Raw genomic sequence first — 12,086 nt, 5'->3', positions numbered from 1 at the left:
GTTGACGCCTTCAACACTGTAGCTTATATTATTAACCGATTGCCTACTCCACTTTTTGGTTGGAGGTAAGTCACCCACGCATTAAGAAAATTTTCATCCCTTTGGTTGTCATATTTATCCTTGCTTGAGTGATTATATGCCTAACAAACTTTCTCTCTACAACATTTATTGCATTTTTTTGGGTTATAGTCCCACTCATACAGGGTTTAGTTGTCTTGATCTGTAAGAGCCATATAGCTGGCATTAAGTGAGGAGAGAGAAAGACCAGTTGTACTACTCTTTTAGGGTTTAAAAAATAAAAAATAGAAGAAAGAAACGAAAGGCAGCTCAGAGGAGAAAAAAAAAAGGAAAAGAAGAAAGAAAAAAGAAGAAGAAGAAAAATAGAGGAGAGGGTGGAGCGGAGGAGATGAACGACGAAGCTTGAAGAGCTCGTCAGCAACGTTGGGGCCGAACGGTTCAAGAAGGGAGAACGCCGACGGTAAGCCCTAGTGGTGTTATTTTTGTTGCTCCTTTCCTAAAAATTCTAATACATTTTATTGGGTCGATGTACCTAGGTTATGGTCGAGGGAAGTTGATGTGTCCTCGTGAAGAAGAAGACATGGGGTGCTGAGAGTAAAGAAAGATTAAGAAGAAGGTGGGAAGAAGAGGCCGAAAATTGTGGGGCGCGACCTGACCCGACCCGACCCAACTCACCTGTATAGAACCGAAACCCAAATTTTTCTTTTCATTTCATACTATTTGATTCGTCTTTATTCAGATTTAGGTACTTGACTCACACATTCCATAATGCCTTATTTATAGGAAAATTTCCAATTAGCTTAGTCAAGTGGACACTTGAAGACTTGATAAAGTTCGAGAAGTCTACGATCATGTAAGTAACCATCTGGAGCAAGTTTCTATGTAATTGCTTGTATGCCTCAGTTTGGGTTTGTGGACAAATAATTTAGTACCGTATTTAGGGATGGATAAATTTAGTTCATGAAGGTGGTACTTCGATAATGTGTTTGGTTATATTTTGATTATTGTTATGGTTATATAGTTTTGCTGGCATGAATGTGAAATTTCTGATAGGCGTATGGAATGGTATGTTTTTATGTTGGACTATTTATTATGTGTTAGTTATCATAAGTTATGAATTACGTAGACGACAGTGTACCGTTTTAGTAGTCACCCAAAAGGGGTTGAGGGTAATCATAGTATATTATTGTGGTAACCCGTTAGAGGTGAATAGTGGGATGAGCCATAGTCTTTTTACTGATCCAACCGAGCGGCATAGTGACAGGTAGTTACTGTTTCTAAGAAAGGTAGTTTTACTGATCTGAGCCTACAAGGGCTAAGACAGGTAGTTACTGACTCAGCCTAGCGAGGCATAGTGGTAGGTAGTTATTGATCTTAGGAACAGTTAGATGTTATCAGGTACTACTAGGTCTCTGACTAGCAACTATTCGAGCACAAAGCTTAAGATCCCGTGAATAGAGCTAAGTTCGACAAGAGCTTACGAGCAGTTTGCTTACTGAGTATTTGTATATACTCATTCCATGTTGTTTTTATTTTTCAAGTGAAAAGTAGATCTGGATCAGTGGCGGGAACGTGTGGAGTCGTGAAGATGCAGAAGGGGCCCTTACATTGAGTCCTCTTCTCCCATGTCATTTTGGTTTTGATTTTGATGCTTTTGGAAAAGCCCGCGATATTTTGCAGTTCTTTTGATGTGACTCCGTGGGTTCTCGTTATGTGTTTTGTAGTAATTTTCGATATTTTGAAATGTATATCAAACAACTTTTAACTTTTAGTCCTTGTTTAAACAACAAGAAGTGTTGAAAGGTTTTTACTCTTGAGTCCATGTGCCGACCCGTGATTCGAGAGGTCGAAGATCGGTCGTTTTATGATCCCACCACCACTAAGCTATAGATCACCCCATGCTCAATTTCATGAAACTCACTTTCCTCCTGTCTTTGTCTCATAGGCCCAACCTCTTTCCTCTTTCATATTTCAAATTTCTTAGAACTGCATCTTTACTATATTGATTCATTCCCCCTACCACTTCTTCCCCGCACATTCCTCGATCCAGTTCATCTCCGTCTGATATTTGTTCTGACTTTGTGGATGAGTTTGTACAGGTTGATACTTCTTTTGGAGGTTCCTCTTTGTCACCCTTGACTTTTGATTTGGCCTCTATTGAACCTATTGTTGATTCCTCTTCTTCTTTCGGCTCTCATCCTATGATCACACGAGCCAAAGCAAGTATCTTCAAGACTCTATCATCCAAAAAATCTTGGTATTTTGGACTCATCTAGACTTCTTTATGCTCTTGTAGCATCCACTGATCCTAAAGGATTCAAATTTGCGGCTATGGATAAAGAAATTCGAGCTTTACAACAAAATGACACTTGGACTTTGGTTGTTCCGCGTTAAAAATTTGAATGATGGATCATTCGAGCGTTTCAAGGCTCCTCTTGTTGCCAAAGGTTATACTCAGGTTCCTAGTCTTGACTACACTAACACTTTCAGTCCAGTTGTCAAAGCTACTGCTGTCGTGTTGTGCTTTTTATTACAATCACAAATAAATGGCCTCTTAGGCAACTTGATGTCAATAATGTTTTCCTCAATGACACTCTTATTGAACATGTTCATATGGAACAACCTCCTAGGTATTTTGATCTTGATTTTCTGCACATGTCTATCTATTAAAGAAAGTCTTCTATGCTTAAAGCAAGCTCCTCGTGCTTGGTTTCAGCGTTTTAGTTCATTTCTTCTGACACTTGGTTTTTCTTGCCGTCGTGTTGACGCGTCCCTCTTTGTCTTTCATCAATAATCTAACCTTATCTATTTGTTTCTTTATATTGATGACATTATTGTTACCGACAACAACCCATATCTTATTTACAACTTTACTTACAAGTTCATTCTGAGTTTGCTACCAAGATTTTGGGTTCTCTTAGTTACTTTCTTGGTCTTGAATCTTCACTCACTCCTAATGATCTTTTTATTAGTCCGTTAAAATATGCTCGAGATATTTTACTCGTGCTCAATTGCTCGATAGCAAACTAGTCCACACCCCATGGTTGTTTCTCAACACCTGATTGCTGATGGTTGTCTTTTCTCTGATCCTACTCTCTATCGATCTTTTGTTGGCGTCATTTGGTACTTGACCATTACGCATCCAAATATTGCCCATGTTGTCAATTATGTCAATTTTTGCATGCCCCTACTGCATATCACTTTCTTACTGTCAAACGTTTTCTTCGCTATGTCAAGAGAACACTCCACTTTGCTCTTACCTTTCCTTCATCCACTGTTCCTAGTGCACTAGTGGCTTATTCGAATGCTAACTGGGCTAATTGTTCTGATACTCGCCGTTCTATATCTGACTATTCTATTTATCTTCTTACAATCTCATTTCTTGCGAGCTGTGAATCTGAGTATGGTGCTCTTACCACGATTGCTGCTGAACTTCTTTGGGTTACGCATCTTTTGCATGATCTCAAGGTCCCTATTTTGCAGCAGTCCTTACTCTTATGTGACAACAAAAGTGCTATTTTTTTAGCTCTAATCTAATTTCTCACAAGCAGGCCAAACATGTTGAACTAGATTATCATTTCCTTCAAGAACTTATTATCGCTATCAAACTTTGCACATAGTATTTACCCTGCCATCTCCAAGTTGCTCACATCTTCACAAAAATTGTTTTTCAACCACTCTTTAAATTTTTTAGATTTAAGCTTCACATTCGTTCAAATTCGAAGTTCACCTTGCGGGGGGTGTTAAGGAGATTTAGCTTTCAATTATGGTTTACCATATGTATCATACTTGACGGTTTATTATAGGCAAATATTTGCATGATATTTAGCCTTCCATTATGGCTTACCATAGATACCATATTTGACTCTTTATTTCCATTACAATTTAACATAGGTATCATATTTGCCCTTTATTATAGACAAATATCTTGTATCCATTCATTACTCTCTCCATTTATTGTTCTTTCCATATCATTTGTAATTTATTTGATTATCTAAATGATTATAAATAAAGAACTTTCACCATCATTTAGATGTGATGGTTTTAGCAAATATTCTCAGCCACGTGCTTAGTGGCCACTGCACGTGTCATTTATGCTTTATATTTATGATGCTCTGATTATATTATATGATGATGATGTAGGATGTATAATGTATCACGTATGATGAATTGTTTGATAGTATATGATGTTTTATGATGTTCTTATATGATGACGATGATGCATGATAATATGACGATGTAAGATTATGAAATTTCTTAATATGATGTTATTCTATATTAAGATAAAATGCATGTTTTAAATGTCATGCTGCATTGTGACGATAAATTTCCTAGAACACAACCCTAGTTAATGTTAATGATGATGAATGTACGAAGATCAATGCACGTATATTCTTATAGTAATATGTGAACAAAACTTAGAGTTGTGTCATAAAGATGCTTTAAAAATGAGAAACTATAGTTACCTCATGCATTCTATATGTATATATACATCGGGCTACTTCTCCTTTTGCGATGATGAGTACGGACATGTACACTAGGATGATGATGATCATCATGCCTCACATGACTTTCAGGAGTCTGTTGACCTCCGGACGTCACTACAAAAAACTAACTCGACTATGATGGGTCTAGGGGGGTGCGAACCACCTAGGGATTCACTCTCACACGTGTGGATCATGTGTAGGGAAGTACTACACATCCAATTTTCCAGACTAGAGGCCACCCCTATGATGTTTTTTTTTATTTATTTTTTACGATAGGTCCATAGATCATTAATTGCATGTGTTTGCATTCCTTGACCCCAAATCTACTGCTAGCGAATATTGTCTGCTTTGACCCGTTACCTATTGCAGTCAACTTCAAGATTTTAAAACACTTCTTCTAAAGAGAGGTTTACACACCCTTATAAAGAATGTTTCATTTTCGTAGGCACATTGTCCGCCCACACTACAAGAATGAAGGCTTTTGATATCGTTGGAAGATAACATTTAAATAAATTGAAAAAGCCCAGCCCATCCCATTAATACCCTAACATCTGAGATAAAAGAACAACCATCTCCCTTTCAACCCTCTCTCACTGGCCGGCAACACTATCTTAGCAAAGGAGTCTCTCCCTCTCCCACCTATTTTGGCCGGAGCAAACAACTCTCTCCCTTATTTCGGTAAGACCTTGCAACTCTCTTCCACCTATTTCGGCAAGACTATCTCAGCAAAAATCACTCTCCCACTATTTCGGCAAGCAGTGAACGGGCTCTTAGATATGGGTTAGTTTAAAATCTTATGCACATGTAGTTTTCATCCCCGTTGGTTTAAAATCTTATGCCATTTTTCATCCCCTCTCTCTCTCCCTTAGCTTCTTTTTTAGATTTTGTTTAGTATTATGAGGTTTTGATGGGGGATTGAGGTGTTATAGTAATTTTTTCTCTCAATCTAGTGATGTACGAGTGTATGAGTGAGTTTTTTCAATGTGTTATAGTAATTTTTCCTCTCAATCTAGTGATGTACGAGTGTATGAGTGAGTTTTTTCAATGTGTTATAGTAATTTTTCCTCTCAATCTAGTGATGTATGAGTGTATGAGTGAGTTTTTTCAATGTGTTATAGTAATTTCTCCTCTCAATCTAGTGATGTATGAGTGTATGAGTGAGTTCTTTTGCTGCTGCAATGACCATACTGATGTATATAAACACATACTCCATATTTAAATTGTTTTGCTACTGAAATTTTTTTGTTACTACAATGACTTTTCACTCCACATCACTAGAGTAGCAACATTTTGAGGGAAAAAACACATACTGATACTAAAATATATTTGCAGCCGATAAACACACATTACATCAATGATTATTCCGCTACAAAAATAGATATATCCTCTTGTAAGGAAAATATTTGTAGCTTTCTAGTGATATATGAGTGAAATTTCTACTAGAATAAGTAATATTGTAAGCGTGTGTAATTTTTTTAGGAGAATCATATATTATAAAACTTGTATTAAAATTTGGATAAAATAATTATGAGAATATATTGAATCTTGCCAGATAATTATGGAAATTAGAAAAATAATTCAATTTGAGCGTTTTAATTTGTTTTTATTCTTTTAATTTTGCCTTGCTTATGGTTTTTTTTTTTTATTTGCTTGATTAGTCCATTATGAGGCATTCTGAGGAAAGGATATGCCCGTCTGGTTGAAGAGATGAAAAATATTAATATTGTAGTTTTATTCTACTCTCGTGTGAATTTAGTATATTTATTTCATTTGGTAGAAGTTAAGTTCTTCAGATCCAACTTCGATCTCAAGGATTATGTTATGGACAAAGGCTCACAAAGAAGGATGGACAACCGGTGAATTCACAAGTTGCTGAGACACTCGTATGTTAAACTTGTTTGAAAATTACTTATTTTTAAGTTTGCAAGTATTATGTTTATTGATATCCTTTGTTTATGAAGTATGTGAAAGGGACGGTTGAAGTGATTTCTTATTGGTATGAGCGGTTGAACAAACAAATAATACTTATCTTAAGATTGAGCGTATGTGGTGGTGGTGGTGGTGGAACTTTTAAAAAAAGTACTTGATTTGATTTTTTTTTTCTTATAACATGCGTTAAACTGGTTTGAAAATGACTCTTTTTTTTATATTTTATTGGATATGTGAAAAGTTTGGAAGTATTGTGGTCGTTGATGTCTCTTGTGTATAATATTAATGAGATGTGCCGTTGAAGTGGTTTTTTATTAGTAATGAGCACATTGAATAAACAAACTCGGTTGAAATGTTTTTGATCATGTCTTAACTGATAAGATGTGTGAAGCATTTATGGACAATTGACATTTTTTAAATGTAGGAGCTAGCCGAGGTCGAGACAAAAACTTCATCAAATAATATTGTTGATGATGCTTTGAGTAAATTTCTTGGACTGGATTGTGGGCATGTAAGAGGACTTAGATTTGGAGTGACTCGATCTAAATTGTCTCTCTTGTCTCAACAAGAAAATAGATACACGACTCTTGAGAAAGAATATTTGAAGATGAGGGAAGAAATGATGGAAATGAAATCAATGTTCTCAAGTTTTACGAAGAAACAGGTACATTTTTTTAAATTAAGTTATATAAATTTCACATTCATGAGTTTATTCCATATATATTTTAATTGAAATTTTCATGGATTGACCTAACCGAGGAAGCCTCTAATGGTATTGGAAGTATACCAAAATCAACAAATAGCCATTCAAATTTGACAATACCTTTTCCTACCGTAAGTTGATTTTCTAAAACAAAATTATTGATTTCATTATTACTATCAGTTTCTCAATGCTTTTATTTTTCTTCTTGTAGAGCATCAATAATGATACTCAAATTAAGTCTAAGTTACTAGATTGGCATGACTCAGTAGAGATTGTTGTAGAATGGACTATGGTTTTCTAATGATCTTGTTCATCATATCCCTATTGGACTGCATGCTATTAGAGTATGGGTTGATATACCAAGGAAATGCAATGCCTATTTGTAGCAGCCTACATCAAAAATGACATGTATTGAAGAAGCCGTGGGTAGTACAGTTGTTTGGCCATCTAACAAAGTAACACATAATCATATATTCATATATATTTTGTATATTTATATAGGTGAATAAAGTGATGCAGGTCTTGGCATGATGAATTTGAAGATGACACTTCTCTACCTGATAAACATGAAGCCAAACTTTGCTATATAAGTTAAAGATAGCATACTATTTTAGCTATATTAAACATATTATAGCTTAATAAAAACGCTATTAAAAGTTTACGATAGCATTTTGTTTGCTATATTAAACATATTATAGCTCAATATAGTTTGCTATATAAGCTATCGTACTTATTGTTTGTTGTAGTGCCAAGTTCCACTGCTAACAAAAATTGTCCATTTTGACCTGTTATTTATCGTCGTGAACCTCACGATTTTAAAACGCGTCTACTAGGGAGAGGTTCGATCTCACAACCCATCCCAAAATCAATGGATTTATAAAACCTTTTAGGCTTCTCTTCTATTTTTTTCCTTCTATTTTACCTTAATTTTTCTTTCTTATTACTTTATAATTTGTATTTTTTATATATCTCTTGTATTGTTTCTATTATTATTTTAATTCTCTCATTTCATTTTTTTTAAAGTATATGCTATAAGACCATTTTTCTTATTTTAATAATAATTTATGATAATTATATAATTCTAATCATTTAAAGTATAATTTATTTTTAAAATATAGCATGCATGATTAATTTTTTGATTTGATTATTGCACTAATTGTTTACTATTATTTATATAATTTTATTAAAATATGTATTTGAAAATAATTATTAAGTTTGATTGACTTAAAAAAAAACTCAAAAACCTAAAGTTTAAAATAAATTTATTTAGTTAAAACTAATTAAAATAATTTTAATAATTTAACTTAATAAAATTAAAATAACTAACTACTATTAATTTTATCAGTTGAAAATGTTAGGTTGAATGATATATGGGTCACGATCTCATGTATTGATATATGTGTATAATGAAGATTACATGGTAACAAACCATGAAATATTCACGATCATGCATGTCCAAAGCATGTTGCTTATGGCCACATGATAGATATATCAACCAATTGAGTGGGAGAGGATGTCACGGTCATGCATGTCCAAGACGTGATGTTGATGACCGCATGACAGATATCTCAGATAGGTCTTTTGTCCATGGTTGCATGCCCGTTCCAAACCCCTTCTACATTCTTTCATTCTAGATAGGTCTTTTCCTGGGTCAATATAAGGGTAAACTACAAGTAGTGAAATCATAAATTTGGTAACAAATATGTAAATTAATTAGATTATTTAGATATGATCTATTCTACGTTCAATAGAGTTTAACGGAAAATACTCGTGGGAATCAAACAAAAGTATATTTAACGGAAAATACTCGTGGGAATCAAACAAAAGTACATTTTGAAAACATTTTCATACAACATTTTCATACAACATTTTCATACAACACCAGACATTTACATCTTATTTCGACACAACTTAAACAAAAACTTTAAACACGTGAAATCATAGATTCTCCTTAATTTATGGTAACAAACGAGTAAATTAATAGATTATCTTATTATGTACAGATATGATCTATTCTACGTTTAACCCGAAAATACAGGTGGGTATCAAATAAAAATACATTTTGAAAACATTTTCATACAACATAAACAAAAACTTTAAACACATGATTTGTTTATTTATTTATAATAAAAAATAGGAGTTATTAAAAATGTGACATATTATTTGATATTATAATTATAAAAATGTCTGTCGAACCATTATCGCCATAACTTTTTGCATTATTTGTCAACATTTTATTATGTTCTGTTAAAGGGATTCAAAACCCCACAACCAAAATCAGCTTTTTTCCCTTTGCATTGGGATTCCCCATATGATTTAATTACAAATATCATTCAATGTTTACCCTTACATAATTACAATAATTACCTATATAATTAAATTATTCCCCATCATTAAATAACATATAATTACTTATTATATCACTCCTATTATTATTGATGTCGTTAGGTTAATTTAGTCATGTCAATAGAATCATTAAAGATGTAGTCGGTGAAATGCTAGACGTGAGAGGAAACTCAAAAGGGAAAACCCTAAAAAAGATAATATCTCCTAGTAGTGGGCTTGGGTCATTACAAATGGTATTAGAACGAGACTGTGATGTTCCATAGGTTGGGGAGGAGAACGAAACATCCTTTATAAGAGCGTGAAAACCTATCCCTAGCAGACGCATTTTAAAAACCTTGAGAGAAAGCCCAAAAAGAACAATATCTACTAGCGGTGAGTATAGGTCATTACAAATAGTATTAGAGTCAGACTGTGATATCCCACATTGGTTGGAGAAGAGAACGAAACACTTTAAAGCTTTGAGGGGAAGCTCGAAAGGGAAAAACCAAAGAAGACAATATCTGTTAACAGTGGGCTTGTGCCATTACACAGACACTGGGCAGTGTGTTAGCAAAGACGTTGAGCCTTGAAGGGGGATGGACACTGGGACAGAGTGCCAAAGAAGACAATATCTACTAACAGTGGACTTGTGCCATTACACAGACACTGGGCAATGTGTTAGCAAGGATGTTGAGCCCTGAAAGGGAATAGACACTGGGGGCAGAGTGCCAAAGAAGACAATATCTGCTAACATTGGGCTTATGCCGTTACATAGACATTGGGCAGTGTGTTAGCAAGAATGTTGAGCCCTGAAGGGGAATGGACACTGGGGGCAGAGTGTCAACAAAGACGCTGAGTCCCAAAGGGAGGTAGATTGTGAGATCTCACATTGATGGGAGAGGAAAACACGAGATCCCACATCGATTGAAGAGGGAAACACGTGCAAGTGAGGACGCTAAAGAACCTATTGAACCGACCAAAAATTTAGAGAGAGAAAAAGACAAAGAAGAACCAAACAAATACAATCTCAAAGTTTACAATGTGAATCTCCAACTCCATCAAGAAAAAGAAAATTCAAGATCATTAATTAAAATTCTAATTTTTTTTTTTAAAAAAAAATCAAACTGAGAATGCCTCTTCTTGAATTCTGCAAAGCAATTGATACACACCTCTTGAAATTTCTTCCTCGGAACAAAGCGCACAATCTTCCTCAACCTAAGGTTAATAACGGAGATAGTATTATTTAATTATAAACCTATGATCATTCTCTCTAAATTAGCTGATGTGGAACTTTGGTCCACCTAGACAATAAAATAATAGAATGATAAGAGCATTATATTATAAACCAACCTTGAGAGTGAAAGAGTAGAGGGCAATCTGATGGGCAGTGGAGACATTGAGCTGAAGAACAGTGAGGCGCAAGGAATGCAAGCCGGACACGATCTTACGAAGCTGCTTCGGGAACTTTCTACATCTTATCTTAATCCTTGCATGACACTCCGCCATCGACACTTCGATGTCGATTACATTGTTCGGGTTGCTTGAGTTGCTACGATCGGTGGACGCCATGAAAGGCCAAGAACGAGAGGACGAGGACGGGGAGGTAAAAGAAATAAGAGAAAGTGATCGAACAAAGTTTCATTATTTTTGAAACTTTTTTTGGATGAGATGAATTATATGATTAGGAATGAAAAACAATGGGTTGGTGCGCGTGGTCTTGGTTGGTATCATTTTAAGCCCACAGTTTCTTCTTCCTTTCTTCTTTTCCTTTTTTCTTTGAAACACTCTTTACTATAATTGAAGGGTTTGGTGTTGTGGGGATGGAGAAGAAACACTCGAAACAGAAAAAATAAAGACACTTTTTTCTCTCTCTTTCTCTTTGATCATATTTTTTTCTTTTCCCGTATTCCAACAAGTTTTATAGGCACGACTCTGATACCATGTTAATTGAACATGACTCTCTACAATAATATGATATTGTCCACTTTGAGCCTAAACTCTCATGATTTAGGGCTTACCCATTTTAAAGCATGACTCTGATACCATGTTAATTGAATACGACTTTTTACAATGGTATGATATTGTCCACTTTGAGCATAAGCTCTCATGGTTTAGAGCTTACCTGTTTTAGGACATGACTCTGATACTCTCTACAATGGTATGATATTGTCTACTTTGAGCATAAGCTCTCATGGTTTAGAGCTTACCCGTTTTAGGACATGACTTTGATACTCTCTACAATGGTATGATATTGTTCACTTTGAGCATAACCTCTCATGGTTTTGGGCTTACCCGTTTTAGGGCATGACTCTGATATCATGTTAATTGAATACGACTCTCCATAATGGTATGATATTGTCCATTTTGAGCATAAGCTCTTATAGTTTTGAGCTTAGCCGTTTTAGGGCATGGCTCTGATACTATGTCAATTGAACACGGCTCTCCACAATGATATGATATTGTCCACTTTGAGCATAAGCTCTCATGGTTTTGGGTTTACCGTTTTGGGGCATGACTTTGATACCATGTGAATTGAACACGACTCTCCACAATAGTATGATATTGTCCACTTTGAGCATAAGCTCTCATGGTTTTGAGTTTACTTAAGAGGCCTCGTACTAATG

At 35.0% G+C, this 12,086-nt stretch overlaps 1 protein-coding gene and 1 long non-coding RNA gene across 2 annotated transcripts; one reads left to right on the top strand and one right to left on the bottom strand.

Moving 5' to 3' along the window:
* Window positions 1-356: 356 nt before the first annotated feature.
* Window positions 357-7,915, top strand: LOC111467950. Its single transcript, XR_002714636.1, has 7 exons — window positions 357-478; window positions 555-695; window positions 802-871; window positions 4,951-5,285; window positions 6,283-6,388; window positions 6,859-7,098; window positions 7,639-7,915. It is a non-coding gene; the product is annotated as an uncharacterized LOC111467950 (long non-coding RNA).
* A 2,544-nt stretch (window positions 7,916-10,459) lies between these two features.
* LOC111467945 (transcription factor bHLH96-like) lies at window positions 10,460-11,161 on the bottom strand. Its single transcript, XM_023113057.1, has 2 exons — window positions 10,813-11,161; window positions 10,460-10,677 (listed from the first exon to the last, which is right to left on the bottom strand). Exons 1-2 carry the CDS (start codon window positions 11,029-11,031, stop codon window positions 10,582-10,584), a joined length of 315 nt encoding a protein of 104 aa, XP_022968825.1. The 5' UTR covers window positions 11,032-11,161; the 3' UTR covers window positions 10,460-10,581.
* Window positions 11,162-12,086: the final 925 nt, after the last annotated feature.

Source organism: Cucurbita maxima, unplaced genomic scaffold (genome assembly GCF_002738345.1).
Source record: "Cucurbita maxima cultivar Rimu unplaced genomic scaffold, Cmax_1.0 Cma_Scf00035, whole genome shotgun sequence".
NCBI lineage: Eukaryota > Viridiplantae > Streptophyta > Magnoliopsida > Cucurbitales > Cucurbitaceae > Cucurbita > Cucurbita maxima.
The sequence above is the reverse complement of the archived record's forward strand: the minus strand, read 5'-3'. Positions and strand labels throughout refer to the sequence as shown.

Coding starts and splice junctions, on each gene's coding strand:
- LOC111467945 (XM_023113057.1), bottom strand. CDS start 11,031: ATGGCGTCCACCGATCGTAGCAACTCAAGCAACCCGAACAATGTAATC. Junction 10,678..10,812: donor TCTACTCTTTCACTCTCAAG/GTTGGTTTATAA, acceptor TATTAACCTTAG/GTTGAGGAAGATTGTGCGCT.